The 27310-nt window shown below is 41.3% G+C and overlaps 1 protein-coding gene across 1 annotated transcript; it reads left to right on the top strand.

Annotated features, from left to right (window-relative positions):
• PCGF2 (polycomb group ring finger 2) lies at window positions 1-24541 on the top strand. Its single transcript, XM_088474602.1, has 10 exons — window positions 1-76; window positions 13881-14026; window positions 14344-14440; window positions 15266-15321; window positions 16055-16105; window positions 16560-16671; window positions 16806-16848; window positions 17011-17109; window positions 19638-19718; window positions 22716-24541. Exons 2-10 carry the CDS (start codon window positions 13915-13917, stop codon window positions 23022-23024), a joined length of 960 nt encoding a protein of 319 aa, XP_088330728.1. The 5' UTR covers window positions 1-76; window positions 13881-13914; the 3' UTR covers window positions 23025-24541.
• The last annotated feature ends 2769 nt before the right edge of the window (window positions 24542-27310 follow it).

Below are 27310 nucleotides of genomic sequence, written 5' to 3'. Positions count from 1 at the left end.
GGGAGGGGAAAAGCCATTGGAGAAATAATCTTAGAGACAGGCGGACCACAGAGGGAAGCAGAGCCAGCATCACCAGGTAAGGCGCCTGGGGGCGGACCCACGAATGCTGTCCCCCTGTGGGGGTCTCATGGCAGAAAGGGGGTGTCATTTTAGGGGGGCCTGTTGACCCCCTTCGCCCCCTATATACGAATAACCAGAGTCCCGCTTATCTCAGGTATATACAGAAGTATCGGCCAGATGTGACCATGTTCTAATCTAGAGCGACCCCCCCCTCCCCAAGTCTTCTGCCATGGGGGGGCTGTACGTTCCGGTCTTACTCTGGGGGCTCACGTACAGCTGCTCTACAGTCTCATATTCGTGTGAACCCTCCTATACCCTGGATCCTGTTGGGGGGATGTATCATGTAATACACTGTAGCCACATAATCATCTGGAAATCTCCCTAGATCTTTTTCTTGGGGGATTTTCCCCTACTGCACTGTAATTCCTGCACCCCTGCCCTGTCACTGGGGCACATAAGGCACAGCGCCACGGTTTTAGGGTTCAGATAAACCTCATGTCTCTCAATTCTTCCTCCCCCCCATAGTCTCGGGTTATATGCTGTGTGCAATATTTTATTCCTAGATATGAGGGGTTGCATGGTGGTTATGCAGGATGGCAGCTCTGCACATTTGTTACAGAAATATTATTCAAGACCGTCATAAACTAATAGCTGATTTTTCCATGATTGTGCTATTACAATGTATGTGTGTCTGCCTGTAGTGATGTTGTGAGATCCCATCATGTGTCAGACTGTCACCTGCACCCAGGACTGACAGAGGTGCCACTGACTACATGCAGGAAACTTATTTGTTCATCACTAAAAACATCCTAGAGAGAAACAATGACTTACCAGCATGGGACAGCTGTCAGGTCAATTTTGACCAGTTACTTATAGTTTAAAGGCTATATACTATGTAGGGACCCTAATTAACTTCCTTTATATACTCTGTACATCCCACCTGCCACTCTGTAAATACAGTCTCATATATAGTTTGCTGCTATTTCACTGTTAAGCACTTTGTTGTCATTACAAAATATTTCTACAACATAATAGTCCTGTATGTGACATCTCTGCAGGGTACTGTTAATGATGAACAATATTTTATACATTTACCATATACACATTCTGGTATTTTGGCACTGTTATTTGCCAAGTATGCACATATATGTGACAATAGTGTGTAACTCACAAAGCATCCACATAGATGTGACAATAGTGTGTAACTTGCATAGCATCCACATAGATGTGACAATAGTGTGTAACTTGCATAGCATCCACATAGATGTGACAATAGTGTGTAACTTACAAAGCATCCACGTATATGTGACAATAGTGTGTAACTTGCATAGCATCCACATAGATGTGACAATAGTGTGTAACTTACAAAGCATCCACGTATATGTGACAATAGTGTGTAACTCGCAAAGTATCCACGTATATTGTGACAATAGTGTGTAACTTGCATAGCATCCACATAGATGTGACAATAGTGTGTAACTTGCATAGCATCCACATAGATGTGACAATAGTGTGTAACTTGCATAGCATCCACGTAGATGTGACAATAGTGTGTAATTTGCATAGCATCCACATAGATGTGACAATAGTGTGTAACTTACAAAGCATCCACATATATGTGACAATAGTGTGTAACTCGCAAAGTATCCACGTATATTGTGACAATAGTGTGTAACTTGCATAGCATCCACATAGATGTGACAATAGTGTGTAACTTACAAAGCATCCACGTATATGTGACAATAGTGTGTAACTCGCAAAGTATCCACGTATATTGTGACAATAGTGTGTAACTTGCATAGCATCCACATAGATGTGACAATAGTGTGTAACTTACAAAGCATCCACATATATGTGACAATAGTGTGTAACTCGCAAAGTATCCACGTATATTGTGACAATAGTGTGTAACTTGCATAGCATCCACATAGATGTGACAATAGTGTGTAACTTGCATAGCATCCACATAGATGTGACAATAGTGTGTAACTTGCATAGCATCCACGTAGATGTGACAATAGTGTGTAATTTGCATAGCATCCACATAGATGTGACAATAGTGTGTAACTTACAAAGCATCCACATATATGTGACAATAGTGTGTAACTCGCAAAGTATCCACGTATATTGTGACAATAGTGTGTAACTTGCATAGCATCCACATAGATGTGACAATAGTGTGTAACTTACAAAGCATCCACGTATATGTGACAATAGTGTGTAACTCGCAAAGTATCCACGTATATTGTGACAATAGTGTGTAACTTGCATAGCATCCACGTATATGTGACAATAGTGTGTAACTCACAAAGCATCCACACATGTGACAATAGTGTGTAACTTGCATAGCATCCACATAGATGTGACAATAGTGTGTAACTTACAAAGCATCCACGTATATGTGACAATAGTGTGTAACTCGCAAAGTATCCATGTATATTGTGACAATAGTGTGTAACTTGCATAGCATCCACGTATATGTGACAATAGTGTGTAACTCACAAAGCATCCACACGTGACAATAGTGTGTAACTTGCATAGCATCCACATAGATGTGACAATAGTGTGTAACTTACAAAGCATCTACGTATATGTGACAATAGTGTGTAACTTGCATAGCATCCACATAGATGTGACAATAGTGTGTAACTTGCATAGCATCCACATAGATGTGACAATAGTGTGTAACTTGCATAGCATCCACATAGAAGTGACAATAGTGTGTAACTTGCATAGCATCCACATAGAAGTGACAATAGTGTGTAACTTGCATAGCATCCACATAGAAGTGACAATAGTGTGTAACTCGCATAGCATCCACATAGATGTGACAATAGTGTGTAACTTGCATAGCATCCACATAGAAGTGACAATAGTGTGTAACTTGCATAGCATCCACATAGATGTGACAATAGTGTGTAACTTGCATAGCATCCACATAGATGTGACAATAGTGTGTAACTTGCATAGCATCCACATAGAAGTGACAATAGTGTGTAACTTGCATAGCATCCACATAGAAGTGACAATAGTGTGTAACTTGCATAGCATCCACATAGAAGTGACAATAGTGTGTAACTCGCATAGCATCCACATAGATGTGACAATAGTGTGTAACTTGCATAGCATCCACATAGAAGTGACAATAGTGTGTAACTTGCATAGCATCCACATAGAAGTGACAATAGTGTGTAACTCGCATAGTATCCACATAGATGTGACAATAGTGTGTAACTTGCAAAGCATCCACGTATATGTGACAATAGTGTGTAACTTACATAGAATCCATGTACAGATATGTAGCCTCCTTGCACGTCAAACAGCCCTTCTAGTTGCACCATGCTGTGAGCGTCTTTTCATGCTACCTTTTCCCTCATTCACAAAGTGATGCGTCTAGGACGCACAAGCAGCTTCTGCTGATTACGATGATATGTGGCATACCTATATTCTGTGTGATTGCGGCTGTTTCTGCATGCAAAATGCGATATTACAGTGCCAGCGGCTGTAACGTAGCATTTCACATGGAGAAACAGCCGCAGTCGCACACAGAATATAGGCATGACACCCTGTTTTGCCATAAGCCCCATCATTTGCTTGTGTGTCCTAGCCGCATTGCTTTGCAAATAAGACGCATTTAAGGAGAAAAATGATCACGAAAATACGCTTGGCGCTACGGAATCACACGGCGCACACGAGTTATGTGTAACACGACACTTGTAGCGCACGGAGGATGTATGTGGACACATCTGTATATGTGACAATAGAGTGTAACTTATAAAGCATCCATGTATATGTGACCGTAGTATGTATCTTGCAAAGCACTGGAATGTCTGTGTGGTAGCACTGTACATTGTAGTGAGTATACAGCAAATTGTTTGTGACAGAATCACTGAAACTGCTTTTGTTTGAAATTGTAATTTACAGTAATAAAATATTTGCATAATATAAGCATTCAGTTGCTAGCAAGTTTAGAGGTGGTTTCACCTACAAAGTGGTGATTAGTGTGATAGAAGCAACCTAGAGATAACTGGTGGTTGCAGTATATTGAAGTATTGCAGAACTTCCCCTATATTTGCTGCAACTCTGAAAACTGTCAGATTACTATTGGATAGCTATTTTTTTATTTTTATTTAATGTTGTCGGTACTTGTGCACTTTATGGACTCATTGCAGAGAAAACCCAAGCTTATTATCCATCATGGTAATGTCTAAATCCCCTTCACAGAGAGGACCCTGACGTCATCAGCCAGTGTCCAGCGTCATTCCCAGTGTCCAGCGTCATTCCCTACCATCCAAGTGGGCATAGAGGGGGAATATAACCTTGTAGCGAGCCACCAAGCCCGAAGCGTGGCGAGCGGACAACTTTCTTCTTTAGGTGGGGACAACTTTCAATACTTGTGTAGATAAAGTACACAAGTACCATTTAAAACATTCATTGGGTTCTCTCTGCAATGAGTATGTAAAGTACACATTTCCATTTTGTCAAAACAGTTGTGAACACAAAGTACAATATAAATATTCAATAAAAACGAAAACTGAAAAGTTGAGATATGAAGCCATGAAGATTAAATACATTGTGCAATGTTAGTCGGACATTCCACTGAATCTCTTATAAAAAAAATACAGTATTCCCCACAATCACAACTCCATGTAATATAGGTGAAAACGCAGAGTATGCATCCATGGAAGTTGCGGTGACAACACTAGGCCTGCCCATGTGTATGAATATACACCAATTCACACACAGAAAGTCTGCCAAGATATCACTCACACTGTGTATGGTCACCCTCCTAACATGGAAACTTGGGGCAAATGAATTAAAGAGTATGGTTAACCTGGTTAAAGACAATGCAACCATTAGTTAAAGTTGCACTAGCACCTGCTTAAAGTTGATAGTGCTGGCCCGCAGGCCCCCACCATCATCACAGGGCTACTACAGGCCCAGGCGGGGAAAAACAAAAGTTGAGAGAGAGGACATATCACAAGTGGTCGGCCTACCCAATCACACCACAATTCTGCTGCCATTTTAAGTTGGTTAACAAAATTAATTTGCCTGACCTGTGTTGTAGAAACGGCAGAGCCCCAGGTAAAAGAACTGCAAATAGCAACCTCTGTATAGTACCATTACTTGGTCGTTAAGCTATAATCGGATACAGATTGTACATTACAATTTCTGAGCCTCGCTTGTGCTAGTTGTTCAGGCACCCACAGGTTTGTATATGATAAAGCCCACTCTATAATTATTACTGGACAGTCATATATTTGGTCTTCATAATGCTGAAATCTTGGCAGTATTGTTTAGAAGATACAGGTTGAGTCTTCCATATCCAAATATTCCGAAATACAGGTTTTTTTTTTAGCATGACTAAGATAGTGAAACCTTTGCTTTTTGATGATTCAATGTACACAAACTTTGTTTAAAGCACAAATTATTAAAAATATTGTATAAAATTACCTTCAGGCTGTGTGTATAAGGTGTATATAAAACATAATGGAAATGGGAGACTCAACCTGTATAAAAATATCATTATAGAACAGCCCCTAATTTCTAGGTTTATATCTGTTTAACAGATTGTAGGCCCAGCTGTGAAACACTCACCATGGCATTATAATCGACACCCACAGTTCTAAAGCTTGGAAAAAAGAATTAATTATTGGAGCCATGGGAAAAGAGAATAGCAATAATATTGGGTGCCCATGTGGGAGGGTCCCTACCAAGTAACAATAAGTGGTCTTAAACTAGCCACCCCCCTTTTATGTTATTAGGCAAATGTTTAGGAGTCTACTGCCTCTACAGTTGGGTTTAGATTATTTGATTGCACTCCACACAAGCAAAGCAGCCATTCTGTGGGCTGAACCAATATTCATGAGAAGCCAGGCTATCCATTCACCAGGAAGTAGTGACATGCCACAATCAGCCCACAAAATGGTTACCTTCAGCAAAACATTTGCTACATATTTGTATATATCCATAAGTGTGAGCTGTTCTGTGATTTGCTAGGTAATTTAAGTTGACATATTGTCCATAGATGCATAATGTTAGCATGCAAATGGCACAGAAAAATTAATCTTCAGCCAATTGCTGTGGTTACCCTTTCTCAGCTATGTCACAGCCTGACTGTATGATCTGTCCTTTTTCACGTATTTCAGTTTTGCCTCGGATTAACAACACATACTTATTTTTCTGTCATTCAAATGTACATTGGTTAACGAGAATCATTTTAACAAATACTATTTACTTCACAGTTGGCTTAATGGTTAGCATTATTCCCTCACAGCACTGAGGTCTTGGGTTTGATTCCTGCCAAGGTCTATCTTTGTAGACTTTGTATGTTCTACACTTTTTTACTTGGGTTTCCTCCGGGTGCTCCAATTTCCTCCCACAATCCAAAAACATATAGGTTAATTGGGTTCTGACAAAAATTCACCCTAGTGTATGTGTGTACATGTCGTAGGGAATTTAGATTGTAAGCTCTCCTGGGAAAAGGACTAATGTTAATGACTATTCTAATTAAAGTGCTAATGAATATATTTGCATTATGTAAGTAACTTTTAATAATAATTCGCTTGGCATCCAGTGGAAGCAATAATGAAATGCTTTGTGTCTTGTAAGTATCCAGGTTTGCTGGAATCCCAAACATAAAGTTGCATTCATGAGTAATCTTTACATTTTTACCAAACTGCTCCTTCCTCTTATGGATACCCGAGAAACCATTTTTCCCAGTGTATGGAAACTGCTAATACAGCCTAGGGGATGTGACTGTTTAGTCCAATAAGCAGCCATAAGTATGGAGCTTGCAGCTACTGCTGGTCCTCAGGCCACACCTACTTACAGAGGCCATCATAGAATGAGAAAAAAGCAACTTTTGCTGGTGTTGTACTAGAAAAACAGCAGAGTTCTGGGGAAAACTGTTTCAGCACCTAGAGCAGTGTTGGCTAACCTTGACACTCCAGCTGTTATGGAACTACATAACCCAGCATGCACTGCTACAGTTTTGCTATTAGGGCATGCTAAAACTGTGGCAGGGCATGCTGGGATATATAGTTCCACAACAGCTGGAGTGTCAAGGTTAGCCAACACTGACCTAGAGGGAGATGTATTATAGCGGCATGTATCGTGACACTATAACTCTTCCTGCACTATCTCTTTACCGAGGCCTAGCAGGAAGCAGTACCGATAAGATGTATTAACATCTCATCTGCCAGAGTGGGCGAGGGAAAACTCCCCCCTCCAGCGATCCCACCAGAGCACACAACACATATGCCTAGTGCTGATGCGATGTGTCCCCCTTCCTGGCCGGCTGCACTGGGCAAGCATCGCAAGATCTTGCGAGCAGCCCGGCAGCCAGGGACAGTGCAGTCCCTGCTGTGGGGATAGGGGAACAGCAGCTGTCGATATCGATAGCTGCAGCTGTGGGAACAAACAGTGCCACTGACCATTCACACATTGGGTGGCACATCAGCGTGCTATCTTATAGATAGCGCCGATCCGCCCAACCCCACATTAATGCATGGTGTATTAATACATCTGTATCAGTGCAACGTGCGCTACCACTTCTCCCGCATATCGCTGGGTCATACATCACCCCCCTAGTTCCCAGGGCCCACTAAAGAGACAGTGCAACTCAGTGAAAATGTTACATTTAAATGGGAATTTTACTTTAAAGAGAACCTGTGCCTCCCTATCAGCTTATACTGCACCCCTAGACCCAGACCTAACAGAAGGAGAGCCAGGAAGTGTAGAGGAAGAAGTCACTCCAATAATGATCAGTCTTATGACTTGACTGTACACTTAATAAATTTACTTCTGGAGGAAGCTGGCTTACCAGACAGAAAACAGAGCATAAGGGACCACATTAGAGCCCCATACTTTTATTTTTGCTAAATGAATAATGCAGTGAATGGAGAACCTATTAATTATTATTATTATTATTCTATTGCATTATGGCATTTGGAAAGACTAACTCTTCCTCTATTCTTAACTGTGGAGTCAACCATTTCTTCTTCTTTTTTTTTTTTTTTTTTCTAAACAAGGTTTATTGAAAGGTCACAGTGAATACAGACATTGATGTAGATAAGCAATATAATAAAGAAAAGATGTAATACAGTCTGCAGCGATCGAAATATAGATTACAGTATGGTGACCAATTTTATGAATATCGGAGGGGGAAAAGGGAGGGATCGAGTCAGAAAGGGGGAAGGTGTGTGGCAGACTATGAAGAAAGAAGACAATGGACAGATAGAGACAAAAATATGAGGAGAGAAGAAATGAAAGATCCTAAAGTGTGGTTACCAATGTAAAGGATGAGGTAACTCATCCTAACTCATATGGGAAGGGAGTGTTTTGTGAGGCGAGCCGGGGTCCCAAACCTTGTCAAGATTTGGTCATGTAGGAGGCAGCCATTTCATAGACTAAACCAATATACAGTCTATTCATTCACTAGAAAAAGTAGTGCACAATGCATGAAGCCGCAGTCTCCTGATTATGAGGTGACTGTCATTCAGCTTCAGTCATGACCACAGAGATACCTGTTATTTTTTGGTAGTGTAAGTGTTAATGTAACCAAAAACAGACCAATCTCTTTGCAGGCAACTAGACTATTTCAGTCATGAGTGCAAAGTATGTGAAGCTTTAGTAAAAGCGAACACTGTGGAAGCAAGAGTTCATATTCAAGTTTAATAGAGGTTTTGCAGACACAAAGGGATTTTGCTAAAATAAGCAGTGGATAAAGGGGTTTCCTCAAATGGCGCATACCTTAACCTGTAGAGTCAGGATCAGTTTACAGACACTGGAAACCATCTCTGAAGAGCATGTGACATCCACTACATGCTCCTAGGCACAAACTAAACTTATTTAAAAGTTTTAGTTGTTCATTAGTAAATTGTGTTTTCCACTAATGTCATTCTGCATTTCATTCAAAGGGTGTTGTGATTGTGGACCATACCCCACGTTTCATATGATCTGTCTTGCTTCATAGGAACACACTCAAGACCTCTATCTCTAGAACCCTTTCTGTCACAGCAGTAACATATAGCCTGGAGTGAGGCAAATGTTTCAAGCATTAAGGGACACATCAGTTATTACTTACTGTGAAAATATTAGCAGCTTGTGTTCTTGTTGAAACAGAAGATAACATAGCTGAAAAAAAGCTTTATCCACTGTAAGCAGTCTGCAGTTTGTCAGACATTCACTAGATGGCACTGTTCTAGTAGTGATGTACCGCAGCAAATAGCAGTGCTGTGCGTAGTGTAAATATGGTGCACATCACCTGTAGTTGCCAGCTGTCCCTAATTTCAAGGTATGTACCTGTTTTTTAATGTTGGCCAACTGCACTATTGTAATTTTGCAAGTGAACACTTGACAGTTAGTGGAGTGTCTTCCATTGATATATCCAACACTCCATCAATATTTGATGCAACAGCAAAAGTAAACAGTCCTAAGAAACTCTCCAAGTCCATTTTTCACTCATTCATTGCTGTAATTCTGTAGTAATGTAATATGAGCAGAGCACCTTAGTGATCATATCTTTTCCGGTTACCTAGTCTGTGTAGCGTTCCCTATTACTTTTTGTTGTCTCATAACTTCAATTACCCTATTTTGAATATGCTCTATAAGAGAATTTAATCTACTATAAGGGGTAAATTATGCAGTACGTCACAATTCTAACATTTCTTACTATCCTTATCAGTCCATCAGATTACTTGTGTTGCTTTCATATGGAGCCATGCTTATTTATCTCATAATTTATTGAAAATTACATTTATAAATATGATATTTGTTGTTTTTACCTTTTTTGTTGTTAACCTGCCACTTTGAAGGATAACCCCCCCTCCTTTCATTTAAAATTGTGGTGGTGGACACTTGTGGCTGCTTCAGCTTACAGCCACATTGATGCATAGGCCCGTTTTAAATTAGGGGTGAAAAGCCGCAATCGGCAAAAAGTTTTCGCCGATACGCAGTTTTTGCCTGTTCCCGAAGCATCAACTTATTAAATTCCAGGATGTAAACTCCATAAGCAAAAGTAAGCGGAAAAGTTTCTCCACTGAAAGGCGGGTGAGCAGAAGTGCAAAATCCATATTTTGGGGTACAAATGTGGGGACTTGGTTCAGAACCCTTTGGACAACTCCCCTAATGATTAATTAGGCAAAAAAAAATAAAAAATAATCTTAATTCACCACAAAAAAAGACATGTCATTTTTGGAGCGGAAATGTAAACAGTGTTGGAAAATGGGTTTAAAGTACTGAGACAGGTATTTGGGGGGCTGTATGGATGGGACAGGTGTTTTTAGGATTGCAGGTGGCTGCAGCAGGTGTATGTGTAACTATTTTTAAATCTGCACTTTATAGACACAAAAATATACTAGCACCCATATTAATGTACCCCCCCCAATTTAACTACAGCAATTATTTTTCCCAAAAGAAATGGCTTTCCATCATTTTTCCACACATGCAAATATGCATAAAACAGCCCTTTGACTCAATTGAAATACCCTAATTACTTTTATTAGGGTTATTAATACACTTCTGTATTGATTCCCCATGTCAGTTATGCTTTTTAGGTGGTATAGACTGATTTCCCTAAAAAAAAAAAAAAACTGTTGTCTTTTTTCGCTATTTGCCGCATTCGCATATATGCGTTTTTGCCTGTTTTGCAATTGAATAGGGCGAAAAGCGGATGCGCATTGTGAAAGCACGAAAACTTTGCTGCGAAACATTGCACTTAATTGAATCCGGCCCATAGTATGAAATAAAGTCCCTGGAAGGCGTCTGTCTGTTCAGGCTAATCTTGAGAATCACTGTACGGATTTTGATGCAGTTTTCACTATTTTATAGAGCATTTGTTGAAGACGGTTTGTTTAGATGTTTGAAACATGAATGTATGACGGAAGGGAGCCGAGCAGTGATGATTTATGAATGCCCTGTTTACCGATACAAAATTTCAGTTTTTCCATTTATTTTAGCATCCAACTCACGGTAAGAGTCTGCTTTGGCATGTCAATAAATAAAAGCACAGGACAGACACTTAACGTGACTGGAGATTACCTAAATGGAGACTGTTTTTCAACTATACATGGCCATTTTGACTTCAGGAGGAAAATCATCTACAAAGCAATCTTATAAGACCTTGGTTAAAAAAAAAGACTATCACCGTACATTTAAAATTGCTCCTGTGCAAAGTTGGGGCGGATCGCTAGCACTATACCCATAGGGTGGCAAACCAAACACACTCCGGGAAGAGTACATTAAACAGCTGAGGTTGAGTGGTAAGAGGACCTTTTAATTATTATTATTCAGAGGAACATTCTGTTTCTTCAAGGTTCCCAACAGAGATTTCCACATAATACCACTAACCCAATTGTGGTATTAACCACTAACTGCAGCACATTTACATTGGAGGGGCACAGATTGCTATTACATTAAGGATTTCTTGCAGACTCTGTTGTACTTCAGATCCTTTTTCAAAGCAAATGGGCATTCCCTGTATCGTTAGGAAAAAAAATCTAAATATTTTTAATTTTATCATAAAATGTGGCGTTACTTAATTCTATTTACTAAAGTGCAGATTTTTAAAAGTGGAGTTGTTGCCCATAGTAACCAGATTCTAGCTATTATCTTCTAAAAGGTGCTAGATAAATAAGTAGAATTTGATTGGTTGCTATGGGCAACAACTCCACTTCTGAAAACCCGCACTTTACTAAATATACCCCCAGGGTTTTTTATTTTATTTAAACTGACAGAAGGGGGTGGACCAAAAACGAAAACACTAGACAAAATCGGGGTTGGAACGGTTTGCATTGGCTACACTGCAAGAGCATTAATTGTTCAGGTCTGTTGTCATTCTTTTGTTTGTTTATGCTGTATAGCTTTGGTGTCAATTAAACATTGTGGTGAGTATTAGTCTGTGTGGAAGTACTGTAAGAATGGAGCGCTGTCACATTTAAACAAGCACATGTAGCTGGCGCATAAGTGACAAAATCGGCCACTCTAATTGGGGTATTCAGAGCAACAGTTTCCGAGGTTATGACGGCATATGTATAGCATGGTAAGACTTCATCAGCTAGGAGAATTAGTGGCCACAAGCCAAAAACTGTGCTGAACAGTAAATGTGACATCAGAACTCAATATTCATCTTGAAGACCCAGTTCCTACAAAAACAGTGCGATGAGCTTCTCAAATCCAACATCTATGATCGAGCTTCAGTTGTCAAACTTCTAAAAGGCCAAAAAAAATGGTGTAATGGTTATAAAACCTGGAAGTGTGATGCTTGCAAGCTCGTAATATGGTGCAATGAGTCATTCTTCATGCTGTTCCTTATATCAGGCTGAATTTATGTAAGAACACCCGTGGAAGGCTACTGTCCTGAATGCCTGGTTCCAATTGTTAAATGGAGGTGGGACTGATATGGTTAGGGCAGCAACATCTTGGTATTCTGCCAGTCCTATAATAATTCTAAAGGGCCAAATTACTGCAGTGATTGGGTATTTTGGACAAACAGGTGCATCCCATGCTTCAAATGTTTCCCAACAAAGATCCCATAAACACAGGCAAAAGTGTTCAGACTTGCTTTGAGGAGCATGAAGATGAACTTCAGCATCTTCCCTGGCCAGCAAAATAGTCACTTACATTTCATTGGGGTGCTTTGGGCAACAATAGAGGATAGAGTGAAAAGCAGAATCCATCCTCCGTCATCTCTCCAGAATCCTGAAGACATTATTCATGAAAGGTTATATAGCATTCCACTAGATACTATTCAAAATTTATATGAGTCTATTCCAAGAAGGTTACAATCTGTATTACAAACACGTCACCCAACTCTATTTTAATAAATAAATGTGTGTCATTCTCGACTGTTTCCGGGGTTTTCTCTCCGCCCCCTTTACATACTCAAATAATATTTAAAAGGTGTTGTTTTTTTTTCTTCTCTTAACGCAAGTTTGCCAGGTAAGTCTTACAATGATGACAGCTTGTGATTGTCTAGACTGTCATCTGTGCATTCACTTCATTGCTTCTATCAAATTTTACAAGAAGTTGATGGAAGGAAGGGGTGATGCTACTGGTTCATTGGCAGATTGTGATGACTATTGGTTCATAATGGTTGCCGTTGCTGTAAGTATGCACTGTAACCACTTGCCCTCCAGCTGATTCATTTTATACGGGTTGGGTATGAAATATCGGCAGTCGGGATGCCTGCTGTCAAAATGCAGACAGCGGAATCCTGATACTCGGTATACCGACAGGGGTCGGGTAAGAATAGTAACCCTCCCCGTTAGTGCCTAAACTTAACCTTCCCCCCTTGGTGTCTAACGCTGACCCCCAACCCCCTAGTGCCAAAGCCTAACCCTAACCCCTGGAACCAATCAAAATAAACTATAAAAATTTCCAAATGCCTCTTGGCCCCTTCTCCAGTCCAACAAAAGTGTAAATTCTGTATGATCCTAAAGCATTTTGACTGGATGACGCAAACCAAATCTAAATTATGATCAGAATTGTTCTCCATCTTCATTATGTTGACTTGCAATTATATCCAAAACCTTTAACGTTTTACTGAAGTACTTATTATCCCAGACAGCTATGAAATTTTATTGAAAACACTGCTTATATGATCCAGCTGCACACCCCAAACTTGTCTGTGTAGACAGGTGTCATTTACAATAAATTTAGTGATGGTAGGATGGCAGTGACATCAGATTTCTTACTATCTCCAGCTGTCCCAAATATCCTTTCTTCTGTACTGTAACTCCTCTATTACTGGCATTCTTGGTTTGCAAAGCTTTGACAAATATCTGTTTAATTATTCTATTCTCTCCCTTCTTTCCCAGAGTCCCTCCCCACATCCCCTTCCCCTGCTGCACAATGCATCGGACCATGCGGATCAAAATGACTGAGCTCAACCCGCACCTAATGTGTGCCCTGTGTGGGGGATACTTTATTGATGCGGCCACTATTGTAGAGTGTCTGCATTCCTGTAAGTCCACCTTTAATCCCCTGTTTTGTAAACCTGCATTATTCTATTTCTGACAATTCATTCTTTACTTTCTTTTGTTATTGTGCTGTGGCAGTTCTGAGTCTATTTGAGATTTTAGCAGTTATGTGAGCAAAATCAATGTTGCATAAAAAAGAAAAAAAAAATCCAGTTAGTTTATTATCTCCATCCACTTTAAAATAGCCAACCGGCTCTTATACCTTTCCAGGATGTGCCAACATTAAGCATGTGTTACCATTTCTTGACTATGCATACGGTCTCACTCTTCAATTTGCCTGTCCTTCTCTGTCTTCCCACAGTCTGCAAGACTTGTATCCTGCGCTACTTAGAAGCTCACAAATTCTGTCCCATGTGTGACTCCCAGGTGCACAAAGGACGTCCCCTTCTTAGCATCAGGTAAGTGCTGGGAGTGCTCTAGCGAGAACTTGGGACAACAACAAACTAACCGATGTAGGATACTTTAAATTCTTATCTGGAATTAATATGCTAAACCTCTTATCTTTTTCTTTAATTTAAGATGCACATCTCTGTGGTTCAGTTAAAATTATTTCATTAATTTCATTATAATGTGACTGTTAAAATTGCTTGTTAAGTTCCCCATACATCAGCAATTGATTGCAGCAATCGTGCATTTTGCAATCGATTGTGTATAAAAATCTTTCCCTTTTTCAATCGATTGCAGAATTGCCACAATCAATTGAAAAAGGGAAAGATTTTTACATACATTCAATTGCTAATGTATGGGGGTCTTTAGAGTGCATTTCTTCTCTTCATGTACTGCTGTATTATTTTTAGCAACAAAGTAAAAATGTCTATAAGGGGGAGGGGGGGAGTTGCAGGAGCATTTAGAACAACATATGTCACCTAATAACTATTAGAATGAAGCATACTTTATTTATCTTTAGAGATTTTAAAAGTATAGATTGTCTTTCCTATGAATACAGTGGAGCTTGAAAGTTTGTGAACCCTTCAGAATTTTCTATATTTCTGCTGAAATTTGGCCTAAAACTACCTCAGATTTCCCACAAGTCCTAAAAGTAGATAAAGAGAACCAAATCAAACAAATGAGACTTTTTTTTTTTTTTTTTAAGTGATCCAATAATCACATGTGACTTCCAAAAGTGTGTGAACCTTTACAGCAAAAATATAAAGGGATATTTTATTGTTATTATGTTAATTGCATTCTTAGTATATTTACAATATATTAATTTACCTGTTTAGGTCAGACAAAACATTGCAAGATATTGTATATAAGCTTGTTCCAGGACTCTTCAGAGGTGAGTAGATGTGTGTGGCTTTGGTTGTGTATGACCTCTTAATACACTTATTGCTTGTTTCCATAGTTTCTACAACTTACATATTTCAAGTTGCTGTCAGATTATATACATCCTCCGCACAATTATGGGTGTTGTACATTCACTACATTCGGCTACAGACCTTTTACAAAGCCTGTGTTTCCATTACTCAGTTATTGTACTAGATACCCTATTTTGCATGTAATCTTGTTTAATGGCATTAAACAAAGTATGTAAATGTTAATTCTGTTCACAAAACGGCTCCCTCTACTCTGTGTAGGTGAAAAGTCCTTTAACTAAACAATGGTATGTACAACTACCCTATCACTCTACTACCACCATGAGAAAGGCCAGTGCTTCCATACAGACAAGGATTCCTAACAAATGCAATGTTTGGGGTTTTTCATGCCAAGTAGATCACCTTCATATCTGCCATTACAGAAACACATCATACCTGTCTACACATTGCCGTATATGAGGCTACTATTATTGCTTTCTATTGATCAGTCAACATCTTATTACTCAGTGCCTTACAGTGCCCATTGATTGTGTAGAGGGCGAAGTGACAGAGTTAGTGATGAATGGAATGAGGTGCTGAGTAGAGGAGTTAATGTTGGGTACTGGCAGTTGTATCTACATATGAGACTAGTACATTGACTATGGCCACAAATCCAATAGAACTGTAAATCTGAAAAGAACTCTGTCTCCACCACAGATGAGATGAAGCGACGACGGGATTTCTATGCATCTTACGCACGTACAGATGGTAAGCATTGCCATGTGCTCTTCATACAAAATAACATTTAATAGATATAAATATTTACTTATCCATATATGAACATTCACATGCCTTGGCAGAGTTAAAACTCCTTATATATAGTATTTTGATTGCCTAGACACGTACATGCACATCACCATTATAGGCTTATGGTTGGACATACAGAAAGACACTCAAGGTTAAATAAATACAATGTCACTTACTGTTCTGCAGATAGCATGGTGAAATGGTTTCATGTACATTACAAACCTCCTTATGTATTATACAAACATCAAAACATTTTTACTTATATGAATGTTGCAAATAGCTTATCCATTCTTGGAAACTTGTGTCCAGTACAGCGTTGCCACTTTTGATGTCCACCACATGTGATTGATGTAAACGCATGATAACAGCTACTGCTGTCATGTGATCGGTGTGGATTTTTTTTTCCTTTTTACAGCTAACAGTAGTTCCAGCACTGAGCAAGGGGAAAAAGCCTCTGAGAGCGGAGAGATGCTGGTCCATGAGGAGGAGAATATCAGTCTGTCTATCCAGTTCTCAGAAGATGCCCGGTAGGAAGGAGAAAGACTGATGGGTGGTGCACATTCAATAATTTTGTTCCTGCTGAATGAGGGCCCTGACATGGTCATACACATTGGTGGCTAGCTGATATTTTATGGTTGTTGTTTTTTTTTTATTTTACCAGTGATGAAATGCGGGATTCAGTGGAAAGTGAAGATGTAGAGAAGGTAAGCGAGATGCAGATAACATTTTATAACAACTCATCTATGCTCTTAGGCATCATAGGCATTTAACCTTATCTTGCCACAATGTCTAGGTAATGAAAAACAGTTATGCTTAGGGGATACTAAATAATTTATGTAATGGAAATTTCACATCTCCCCTGACAGAGGAACAGTCTTCGGTTCCTACGCTGTCCTGCAGCCATGACTATAACACACCTCGCTAAATTCTTACGGAACAAGATGGATGTTCCAAGCAAGTACAAGGTACCAAGACTGTGAAATAACGCATATTTAAAGAAGATGATGTAAGAAATTCAACTTTGTCATTAACAGCTAATTTTACTGTACTTTAGTTTTTTTTTTATATATATAAAATTGCGCTTTTTTATAAAATCTTTATATTTTCAACCAAAAATGCACAATGAGCAAAATAAACAAGGCAAATGGCTGAAGTATAAATACAAATAGAAATTTGTCACGGATGGATAAAACAAATTCAATAAACCAGACAGATACAGAGTACAATAGGCACAGCATAGAAGAGGAGCAGAGTGGCCTAGTATTGTAGCAAATGGAACATACATTGGAATCAATACAAGCCCAGCAGAAAGGAACAGCGTATAAATAGCCAAAATAGGGGATACCGCAACACCCAGAACCTACAGAGAAGTGATAGAGTACATAAATATCAAAACAGCAAATATAAAGCTAAAAAATTACACTGTACATATCGGCCAGTAACCTGAATAATGGACATTGACACAGAACAACCACCAACCTCCCTTCATTACCCTCCAAACTATATACCATACCACCAGCCATAGCATATTTGGATCCCTAAACAACACAGTTCCCCAAACTACACTATACAACCAAACTCAAGAAAATGAGGGAAACTACATGTATCTTAAGGCCATAGTGCATCCAGCCCAGGAGAAAAGGGCAGAGACTCCCAAAAGTAACAAAGTAAAATATCCCAACAGAGTATAAAATTTAAACCCAAACAAACAGAAAATCCAGGAGAATACGATCACAGATTAAAGATTAAACGCTGAAGGTAATTAACTACTAGCAGATAAGAAAAAGATTAAAACAGGATATAAACACAACAAAATATTGAAACAGAATGTAACAAATAATAAATAAGGCAGGCAAACTTAATCAAACAAGTGTAATAAAGCAAATACAGTTAAGACAGTCTAGGCGGGACACCCCGTCCCGGAGTCCACAGTTCGAACCAGATCAATAGATGTTCTCAGAGGATCCCCTGACGAAAGAGGCTATGGAAAGATATTGCGAGCCCGTAAACGAAGGAGGAAAAAAACATCTTTCAGTCGCAACAAATTTTTCTGGACACAACATCCCCTGATACCCTAAGGGAGTCAACTGGCCAATGACAGGATATCACAGTCCTCCAGGGTGGAAATACAAATGTCAATCACAGCAATCCTAACCTGCATTTGTTGCTTATCTTGACAAATATAAGACAACTCCAAATACAATCCCACCACTTGAGCTGCCACCCTCCTTCCTGAGTTGTTCCATGGGCCCCACAGAGGGTACAGTCACAGCAGGAGGGAACTGTAACAGTAGGTAAGTATCAGCAACCAAATAAAAGTCCAGAGGGTAAGTACTGAACAGAAGACCAGGGCAGTGAGGAACTTAGAAAGGAGAGGACTGCACAGGAGACAAAAGTAAAGGTCAGCAAGATAGCAGTTAAGAGACAATAAGGGTAGCCCTGAGCAGCAGACTGAAGAGACCAAGGCAGCCCAATAGGAAGAATGAAAAAAGTACCTTATCCCAAGCAAGCTCCATACAACAATATAGCGAGTAAAACGAGATAGGATAAGTAACGGCAGCAGTCTCACTGGGACTAACAGCTATTCCCCAAGATGGCGGTGGACAGGCGGCCCCACAGGGAGGCCAGCACCGCGTGTCCCAGTACAAGAGCAGCCACCAAGGAGCAATCTGCAGCTAGGAGCTGTTAGGCAAGGAGGAAGGTCCCACAAACCATGGGGGTAGCGGAGCAAGCAATCCTCTGGTACAGTGGCAGGGAGCATACTGACTGGAGAGCAGCATCCAAGACAGTCACAGTTTGTGGGATATCTGTGGAGCGAGCCGGCAGTGCAGGGACCGAAGAGACACAGGAACACGTCAGCGGAAGGACTCTGCAGACAGTCTACCAGCGGGCGAGACACTCACAAACAGTGAGGAAACTGGCAGGAGGAAATAAAAGATTGCGTCTCGGAATTCAAACCAGGAGAAGGCCACAAGAGACAGTATAGAACAGCAGGGAGAGGCACACAGCCACCAGAGCCTGGTAAAAATCACCCCCAGGGTGCCAGGGGAGATCCAGCACTAGGGCGATCAGGATTAGTAGCAAGACTCGCGTTTCACTCTCTGTCCAAGCCACGCCCCCTTTCTGACGGTTTACAGTAAATGTATCATCAAGGCAGCATAGTTTATATTTGCCCCGTATTGTCGGTTAAAACATGGCGATTCAAACTCGTGATCGATCTGTATATAGTAAATTAAGCTCCTGATTGAATAGGTGACTCCTAACACCATCCTCTATACTAAAGTCAATTTTTGCAGCAGCATTCTGGTGTCAGTGTCAGGTCCCCTAATTAGAGAGCATTGAATGCTCATGGAAAGGTCACATTAAGATATGGTACTGGAAACAGAAATTAAGCAGAACAAGTATTTCCACGCACTCTGTCCCAGTAAACACACAGTGTTTAGTAGTGCGTGTTTTCTGTTTATGATAAGTCATCCATCTGTTTTGGTTGCAGGTGGAGATTCTGTATGAGGAGGAGCCGTTGAAGGATTACTACACACTTATGGATATTGCTTACATATATCCCTGGGGACGGGTAGGTTTTTTGGTTACCCACTGCTCTCTATGAAGTATCAGCACTAAACTCACTATGTGTTAAATGGGGTTGGGTATGAAATCCCGGCTGTCGGGATGACGCTGGTCAGAATACTGACAGCGGTATCCCGACACCCATAGGAATGAACGGTAAGTGTTTTCCTAACCTAAACCTCCCCCCATAGTGCTTAAGCCTAACCTCCCACTCCCCGCACCCTAAACCTATCCCCCTCCCCGCACCCTAACACTCTCTCCCTGGTGCCTAATCCTCCCCTTAGGGGGAGGTTAGGGGGCGGGGTTAGGCACTAACACCTTGATACTTACCTTTGGGATGCCAAAGGTCGGGATACTGGTGCCAGAATCCCGACCTGTCGTGATTTCGGCACATCCCGCACGCTGGGATCTTGACTACATCCCTTTAAATGGATGCAGTTTAGTTCTTTATGGGGTCAATCCCATTATGTGCGAGTTGCCGTTGCAACGGCGTTAAAACGCCGGCAACGGACCAGCACCTAGCACATTTCACAGCCCGCTCTGAGCTTGAATTAGCAGAATTTTGCTCGCAACTGAAGGGGGCTGCGAGCAAAATTCATCGAATCCAGGCTGTCTTAAAGTGCGGCCATTGCCACGATGACTCGCACCGGCGAGATCATCGCGGCTAATAGGATTGACCCCTAAGAGTGGACAAGTCACAGAGATAGCAGGTCATATTAAGCACAGGCTATTTAAATCTTGTTGGGGGAGAGAAAGGGGAGGGGCCATTATGATGTTGGAATTTTCCTAGGTGGGTGACAGAGCTAATGGTCTACCTAGCAGCTTTCTGTTCCTCCTTGCTCCGAGCCTGCACGACTGACCAGCCTGTGAGCCACCAATTTAAATATTGTTGACTGTGAACTTTATAAAGAAAAAAATATATCTGCTGAGTGTTTTCTTTACTGACACATGTATACTTTCCTAGTGTAGGAGAGCACTAATACTAATTTTCTGGCCTGTTTAGCATGCTGATTGCACAAGCCATTCCTGGGATTGGCTTTTTGGTTTTGTTCTCTAAGATCGAGTGATCTGCAGATATATCTGCAGATGATGGTCATTCATACACACTGAACGGCCATCATCTGCTTGTGCCCTCAGGGTCGGGGGGGCGGGACCCGGCAGCCGGGTCGGGTCAGATACGCAGACATATCTGTTCATCGGCTGTGCAGCACAGCCAATGCCATATGTCGGTGAACGCACTGAACACACTGCCAGACGGGCAGCAGATACATTGGCCGATCAATTGATCGGCCAATGTATCTGTCAGTGTGTACCCAGCTTAAGACTACATTTTATGCAGAGCCTTACTTTGCACAGAGGTGACTATGTAAGTTTAAGAAAAAAAAATATTGTCCACACATGGGAGAGTATTGAATGGAAGTGTGTACCCTGACTCTGCTTAAGAGGCGGGATCCATATTTATCTATACCCTTATCCTGAGTGACTTCGTTCAGGAGCTCACAAGGCAGTCATTGGCAGGAAGCTGATTATAGATCAGTATGTGGCCGGACACACAAGCAGCGTTATGCCATTAGTATAGAACTCACCCTGTGTTTTTCAATGCTCTCTCTCCTGGGGTACCTGCTGCCTGGATACAATTACATACATTTTATAGAACATAGCAGGTAACCCCCTCCGCTTCCTTTAACCTGTTATGCTCCCCATTCCTCCTTCCGGACAGCTCCTCTCCTTGCAGTTGCCATGCTATACAGGTACTATTCAGCAGCATAATAGAAAATATTTACTAGACTGCTTTTGGGAGTGAAAAGACAATTACAATAGTTCTCATGTTCAACACTGCCAATAAGAGAAGAAAAAAAAAAAAAAACAATCACTTGAGGGTTTAAAAACACCAATGTACATTTATCCAAGGGTGTTTGGTTCAAACCTTTAAGATGGGTTTGGCATTTACAGAGTAAAGGCCGGTACACACTAGATGATGTCTAGGGTGTACCGACCTCGTTAATGACGGGACCCGGCGAGGTTCTGGCATCGGCAAGTGCGTACACACTTGCCAATGCCGGGAGTGACAGCCAGCGTGGCCCCTGCTGACTATATTGCTCATGGGAATTGCATGCGGGAACGCGCATACAGTCAGCGACATAGCAGGTACAGCCATGGCCAAAAGTTTTGAGAATGATACAAGTATTGCTATTCACACAGTTTGCGGCTTGAGTGTTTTTAGACCTTTTGTCAGATGTTACTATGGTATACTGAAGTAAAATTACAAGCATTTCGTAAGTGTCAAAGGATTTTATTGTCAATTACATTAAGTTTATGCAAAGAGTCATTATTTGCAGTTTTGAACCCTTTTTTTCCCCCAAGACCTCTGCAATTCGCCCTGGCATGCTGTCAATCAAATTCTGGGCCACATAATGACTGATGGCCGTCCGCTCTTACCTAATCAATGCTTAGAGTTTGTCAGAATTTGTGTTTTTTTTTTTTGTCCACCCGCCTCTTGAGGATTGACCACAAGTTCTCAATGGGATTAAGGTCTGGGGAGTTTCCTGGCCATAGACCCAAAATTTTGATGTTTTGTTCTCCAATTTTACTTCAGTATACCATAGTAACATCTGACAAAAAGGTTTAAAAACACTCAGGCGGCAAACTTTGTGAAAACCAATACTTGTGTCATTCTCAAAACTTTTGGCCATGGCTGTATTGGCCAGTGTGGCCGATGTACCCGACATGTCGTCCAATCCCCCGGATCGGACTACATATCGTCTAGTGTGTACCTGGCGTAACAATCAGCCCATGCAGTTTAGATGTTAGACTCTGAAAATTATGAACTTGAAATTATTTATTTGATTATATATTATAATAAAAACACAATACTTAAGGTGAATATGGTATGTTCTTATAGCAAAAATAGATTGGGGAGGCTTTTATGAAAAGATAAATAATGTGCTAAGTATGTCCTAGTTTTTGGGAAAATGTGATCAAAATACTTCACTTAACTCCATAGACTGGTCCTCTCCCTCTCAAGTATCGAGTGCAACCAACCTGCAAGAGGTTACGATTCAGCCGTCCAAGAAGCCTACAGGAGCCAAGCCGTGGAGTAACCTCAGAAGGGGATTCAACCAGTGACAAGGCCAGCAGCCCAGCACCAATTCCCTCTACTTCCTCCTCCCTCCCCAGCCCAGCAACTCCTGGCCAGAGCTCTCCAAACCCCAACAATGAACTTCCCCCTGCCTCTGCCCTCCTCAATGGGCACTCCGCCAGCCGAGGGCGTAAAGTTACTCTCAATGGGGTTCCTGGGCCACCCCTCACCTGAAAAAAGTGTGTATATCCAGAGCCTTTTATACATATGTATATAGGAAAAAAAAGGACTTTTTTATTTTCTATGGACAAAACAAGAGTAATTTAATCCCTACTATCCACAATCTTTTTGTAATGTTTCTTATTATAATTTATAAGAGGGTAGGGCAACACAGCACATTCTAGTTTGAATGCAGCCCTTCCCTGTCCGTTTAACTCCAGTTTAATTCCCAGCTTCTTATATGTTTGTACTGTGAATGAAGGGACAGTTTAAACATTGGTCTAGGGATGAGGAATCCCTACTGGATCTTTCCATAAACTACAGCGTGACTAAGTTATTTTAATTGTTTGGACTTTGATAAAACAGGATTAGGCAGTACAATGACCGGAGGTCTTGATTAATGCTGGCCATTTATGTACAGTGTGCACTCCAGGGGGCGTCGCTGTGTTTGCTGCTCTACTGAATGTATATTTTATAAGTGCCCTCCATTAAAACAGAAATTGGTCAACATGATAATATGGCACAAAAGGCCCCTCCCCTTTTTCATACTAACCGCCAAACATTTTGTGTCCACAGTGTGGGTGGGATTTTAGGGTTGTGGGGTGTCTCTTTCTGTGAATATTAATAAAGACATGCAAAATAGTTTATTTTTTTTCTTTCCAAGTAATAGTTGATGGAAGCTGCCCTCTTACTAGCTTCATTGTATGTTACTGTATACTTTTACCTGTGTGCAACTACAGTATTTTGAAAATAAGAAAAAATAGTGGTCTTCTATTGTCATGGAAATATTGTTGTACAGAACCATTTTTTCAGATTAATCATTACGTCAACTTGATCGTCAAAAGGCTGAGATGAAAGAATAAGGCAGAAGTTCCAAAATGCGGTAACCCAACAGTTTAGCTTTGAAGGTGGGTACACACTAGACAATATGTTGGCCGATCCAGCAGGTAAATAGTCTTGTGCGTACCCATCATATGAGAAATTCTGGGCCCAGATACAGCAACATCCTGTTTGACCACAGCATGTTGGGCATGGCTGCACCCATTTGTTTGTGGGTCTAGCATGTGAGATGCAGCCACTCACAGGAGCATGGCATAGCACCCAGCAGCTGGGACTAAAGTATTCACTACTGTATTAGGATGGCGGGACAGTCCCATAACAGCTGCATTCTTAGCAGGATGTATGTAGATGCTAAAATGGAACACACAATAATTAAAGCGCTACATCTCTTATAACACATAAACATAATCTATTTTCTGTCATAGGGATAGATGTTATGTCAAACTTAAATTCTACATACATCAGGTCATCCTCTACACACACATTCCGCAGCACGTATCCTAACCCACTGCTCCATGCTCCTTCCTCACTATCTACCCCATCTATGTCGCCTCTCCCCTTTAGAATGTAAGCTCTCGAGCAGGGCCCTCACTCCTCACGTGCTTCTCCTCCCCCTACTTATAGTATCTTTTACTCCTAACTCCCCAATTGGCACCTAACATTTGGTTGTTGGGGTTCTGCTGCTTGTGTTATGCAGCTATGTGCATAAACCATGTCCTTGTCCTGTATTGTTTATATTACTATTAACTGTTTTATTTTGTGTGCTCATTTATGTACTGTGTAAGGCGCTGCGGAACCTTTGTGGCGCCATATAAATAAAGGATAATAATAATATGCGCGCTTCTGCTGGTCGTTAATGACATCACCCATTGGCCCTACTGCAGGGCCGATGGAGGATGATGTTAACGATGTCATATGTCCCAACCCCCGTCGGGGCCAGCATCAGCGAGTGCGCATGCACTTGTCGATGCAGGTCCCGGCGATATCGCGTTGGGTACACATAAGCTAATATCCATGGTTGAGCACAGGTGGCTAAATCAAATTGACTGAGGTACTAATTAAGTCACCTGTGGTCAAACATGGATATCCTTAATTCCTCTACTGTTAAGGCCCCCATACATCAGCAATCTGAAAACCACAATTGAACAATTTGAAGATTTATTGCTCGATCTTAGGATTTCCCAATCTAGCAATCTGCGCCCATACATTACAGATCTTTTTCAGTGATTTGCAGATCGATTGCAGCAAACACAGATCTGCCAATCTTGAAAGGCCCATCATTTTACTAGTAACGGTATGCAAATCTGCTGATCATGGCCATACACTAGCAATTTACAGTCCCAATTGATCTGTGAAATCCAACATGTTGGACAATCTGATTTAACAATTCCAATCACTTTTTGGTTGCAGTCTGCGATCTGTGAAGCCCATACATTGCAGATTTTTATACACAATCGACTGCAAATTGCAGAATTGCCACAATCGATTGCTGATGTATGGGGGCCTTGAGGACAGAGTTTGGAAACCTCTGGAAGAAGGCAATCGCCAAACATGTTTATGATAGAGACACATGAACTCGGCAATAGCTGATCCAATCACTTCTTACTAATCTTCCACGCAAGCCGTGGTGCTGTGATAACTAGTAGTTTTGGCTGGGCTGCCATTTTACAGGTAGTGGCACACAGGTGCTCTCCACTCCACAAATCAAGCGCAGCATCTTATCACTGTAACTTGCAATCATTCATCTAGGAGTAAAACGGAGAGGATGTCACACAAGTTGTTTTTCTTTTAAAACCTTCATAGTGTTTTGGACAAAGTATCCTCTCCATAGCCATACCCACTATTGTGTGGATAAGTCCCCATCTTTATTACAAACTCTCCAATGCTGGGATACGTGCCAAAGGGTAAGTCGTTTACCACTGAATCATATTGGTAATACTGGCTGCAGGGACTATGGATAAATAGGAAAAATGTAAGTGTGCAGTGCTAACTAAGGGCCTGATTCAGACCCACTCGCAAGCGGCTGTCTGCTCGCAAGTGGGTCGATGGTGTGCTCTGCGCATGCGCCAGACGCGACGAGCGAAGGACTTTCCTTTGCTCGTTGTGTCTGATCAAAGGGGGCGTGCTGTCGATGTTGATTGACAGCACGCCCCCTTTGGTGGGCGTGCCTCCCTGACGGGGGCGTTCCCACGGGAACGCCTCCCGTCAGAAGCCGGCCCACTGACATCACTAGTGATGTCAGTGGGAGTGATTTTGGCTCTGATAGAGCCAAAATCACTCCAGGGGCTTGCGGTTGAAAACCTCAACCGCAGGCTCCGGCTCGCAGTTTCGATGGTCACGACCATCGCGACCATCAAACTGCACGCTCGTATAGGCTGTGGGTGGTGACCCACAGCTATACGAGCGTCCAGGAGGACGCTCCATTTTTATGGAGGGCGGCCCTCATTCAGAGCGTGCGCTCTGTTCAGAGCGTACGGCTCTGAATGAGGGCCTAAATCCATTCCATCCTGCTCTGTGATAACCTGCTTCTATTATATTCTGCACAGTACTAGAGATGGCTTCCAGGTCTGAAACAGCTGATATCATAATGGAGCAGGGGTCTGGAGCAGGAACTCAGCTTCTGTAGCTGCTCTTTATGCACTAGATTACATTTTTTTAATTGAATGCAAAAGTAGACTAATATGTATATACAATTAACACTGGTAGACAAACCTATCAAATATACTGTAGTTTTACTGACAATGGAAACAAAACAAACAAATGAAAAAACAATAACAGTACAGAGCTGGATTTCTAGAGAACCACTGTAGATAAAGTTGCTCCTGATCCAGAACGGGTCAGCCATGCTACTCAGGATGATGATAAAACCGTGTTTGATGTGAGCAGAATGAGGCTTTCTGCCCAAAAATGGTGGATAGACCCATAAGAAAGACACAAGATTACATACACGTTGTATACGTGGGTACAAGTGTGAACCATGGGTCAGACTGAAATGTTGTAATTCATGAATTACAATGACAAGCATGTGAACAGCACACATACTGATGTCCCCAGATCATGGAGTCTGCAGCATTTCCAGGGCAGTTTACTTGTATCCCTTCTGCTTGGTGGTGAGAGGGACCAGAGCTCAGTGAATATTTTAGCTTCCCGGTCTTCACTGTCAAGAATAATCTAAAACAATAACTTTTTTACAATTGTGCACCACTAACAAGTTGCCAAGGTGTGTTGTAGTATGCCATGTCACACACATAGCAGGACTAGAGCTACATATTGAGGGCGATTCAAATCAGCGGCAGTTACATAGCGCTGCGAGGGAGCCCCCAGAGCTATACGATTCATCACGATGAAGCGGGAAGCAGCTAAGTCGGAGAATGCCTGGGTGTTTAGTTGTGAGAACTAGCTTTCTCTGACTAAAGTGCCGGGCGCTAGGCTGGAAAACAGCCTTCTCGCACCCTCAGGAG

Source organism: Taudactylus pleione, unplaced genomic scaffold (genome assembly GCF_031769625.1).
Source record: "Taudactylus pleione unplaced genomic scaffold, aTauple2 ptg000155l, whole genome shotgun sequence".
NCBI lineage: Eukaryota > Metazoa > Chordata > Amphibia > Anura > Myobatrachidae > Taudactylus > Taudactylus pleione.
The sequence above is the reverse complement of the archived record's forward strand: the minus strand, read 5'-3'. Positions and strand labels throughout refer to the sequence as shown.